Source organism: Solanum verrucosum, unplaced genomic scaffold (genome assembly GCF_900185275.1).
Source record: "Solanum verrucosum unplaced genomic scaffold, falcon-dt-bn FXZP01000059.1, whole genome shotgun sequence".
NCBI lineage: Eukaryota > Viridiplantae > Streptophyta > Magnoliopsida > Solanales > Solanaceae > Solanum > Solanum verrucosum.
In genome coordinates this window covers 367645-369486 of record NW_026020346.1, presented here as the reverse complement: position 1 = coordinate 369486, position 1842 = coordinate 367645, and the positions used below count along the sequence as shown (strand labels likewise).

Sequence of the window (1842 nt, the reverse complement as noted above, 5' to 3'; positions counted from 1 at the left end):
TTAAACTACCTCACATAAAATAGAATGGAGAAAATACTTTTTTTTAAGTCAATTCAAACATGCTCTTAATTTGGTAGGAAATCGTCGTGTACCTAGCTAATTTCTATCATGACACAATGAACGTAACACTACGCAGATATCATTTTATGATGATGGAAGTTGAAACTGAAAAAGGAAAAGACAAAAAAGCAGGAAGCAACTAGTAAAAGTTTTACTGTGCTCATAAGAAGAGCCCCTAGTAGTGGAGTTCACTTTTAACGTATTAATTTTTTCATTATTTTTACCTTCAGCATTAATCAGTTATTTTTTAATTATTTCTCAAAATCGAAAAGTAAATATCAATTAATACTCCCTATGTCCCTAATTAATTAATACTTTCTCTGTCCCTAATTACTTGTCCACTTTTGAATTGACACACCTGTTAAGAAAATAATAATTGACATAGTGAGTTTACCATTTTACCCATATTAATTATGAATTTGATGAATTAAAAACTTAAGATTTCATTTTTCAAAAGTAATTAATTGAGGTTTAATAGGTAAAATTTTTTTTGTCCTTTCTTGATTTGTCAAAATGGACAAGTAATTAGGGACAACTAAAAAAGGAAATGTGAACAAAAATCTAAACCGAATAATTGATAGACGTGCAAAAACAAAATGTGAAAAGAAGAAATAGTAATAAGGTTAATTAATTACATTCATCATTAGAGATAATGTTTGCAGTGTGCAAACAGCCAAAGTTGACACAAAAAGTCCAACACATAATTCAAACACAGAAATTAATGACCAACTAGGCATATTGTCTAGTAATATGACTAGACACTTTTTTTTTCAATTCTCACAACTTTTTCAAACACAAAGAAATAACAAAATTTGAACCATAATTAGTTAGATCTACGTCCACCAACAATGGAAAACAAGGCTTTTTTCAGCATAAATACAGAATTTCCACTAGATTTGTTATTACCATGACATAATTTCGATGCTGGCGTTATATAATCATCAAAAGATGACGCTTGGCTACAAAAATGATGCCGCTGTAAAGGAGTTGTTGGTGCAGAGATTGATGAATATTGTGAAGAGGATGACCATGATAAAGTAGATGAAGATGAATATGAAGGAGATGAAGGTAACGGAGATTTTTTGTGATTAAACTTCATGATTAAAGCATGAAATATCTTGGATCTAGAGTTATTTTTAGTAGGTTTTTTGTTGTTGTTATTATTAGTGTTGGAGTAGTAAGAAGGAGGAGGTGTAAGAGGAGGTAAAGATGTTTGAGGAAATGTATGTTTAGGAGTACCAGGTTGTAATTCCCAAGTGAAAGGAATAGAACTTGGAACATCATTATAGTAAACTCTAAAAGAAGGAATAGAAGCACAAGCTTTGGAGTTTTCTTTTGAAAGAAGCTTTGATAAGAACTTGTTGTTGTTGTTGTTGTCGCCGTCTTCATGTTTGATTCTGAATGATTTCTCTATGTTGCTTCTACTCATCACCATCTTGATTATTCTTGGCTATGGAGAGAGAGAAGTGGAGAGAACCAAGAAAAACTTCTTAACTTCAAACTTCAACTTGAATACTTTGGTTATATAATATAATGGAAGGGCTTTGTACATATATATGTAGATATTTAGTTTATAATAAGGAGGAGGAATTATTTATTATTGAAATGAAGATTTGTACATGTATGGTATCTACAGTAGGGCGTAGTGAAAGCAACTTTGCTTGATTATAATAACATATCTCTTTCACATATAGAGATTTTTATTTGGTCGTGGAACCAATAACATTTGTTTCGTGACATCAGAGTAAATAGTTGCAATATGAACTTCTAGTGTAGGCAAAG

The 1842-nt window shown here is 30.8% G+C and overlaps 1 protein-coding gene across 1 annotated transcript; it reads right to left on the bottom strand.

The window, feature by feature from the left end:
- Window positions 1-883: 883 nt before the first annotated feature.
- On the bottom strand, window positions 884-1495 carry LOC125837464 (uncharacterized). Its single transcript, XM_049516572.1, has one exon. It carries the CDS (start codon window positions 1493-1495, stop codon window positions 884-886), a length of 612 nt encoding a protein of 203 aa, XP_049372529.1.
- Window positions 1496-1842: the final 347 nt, after the last annotated feature.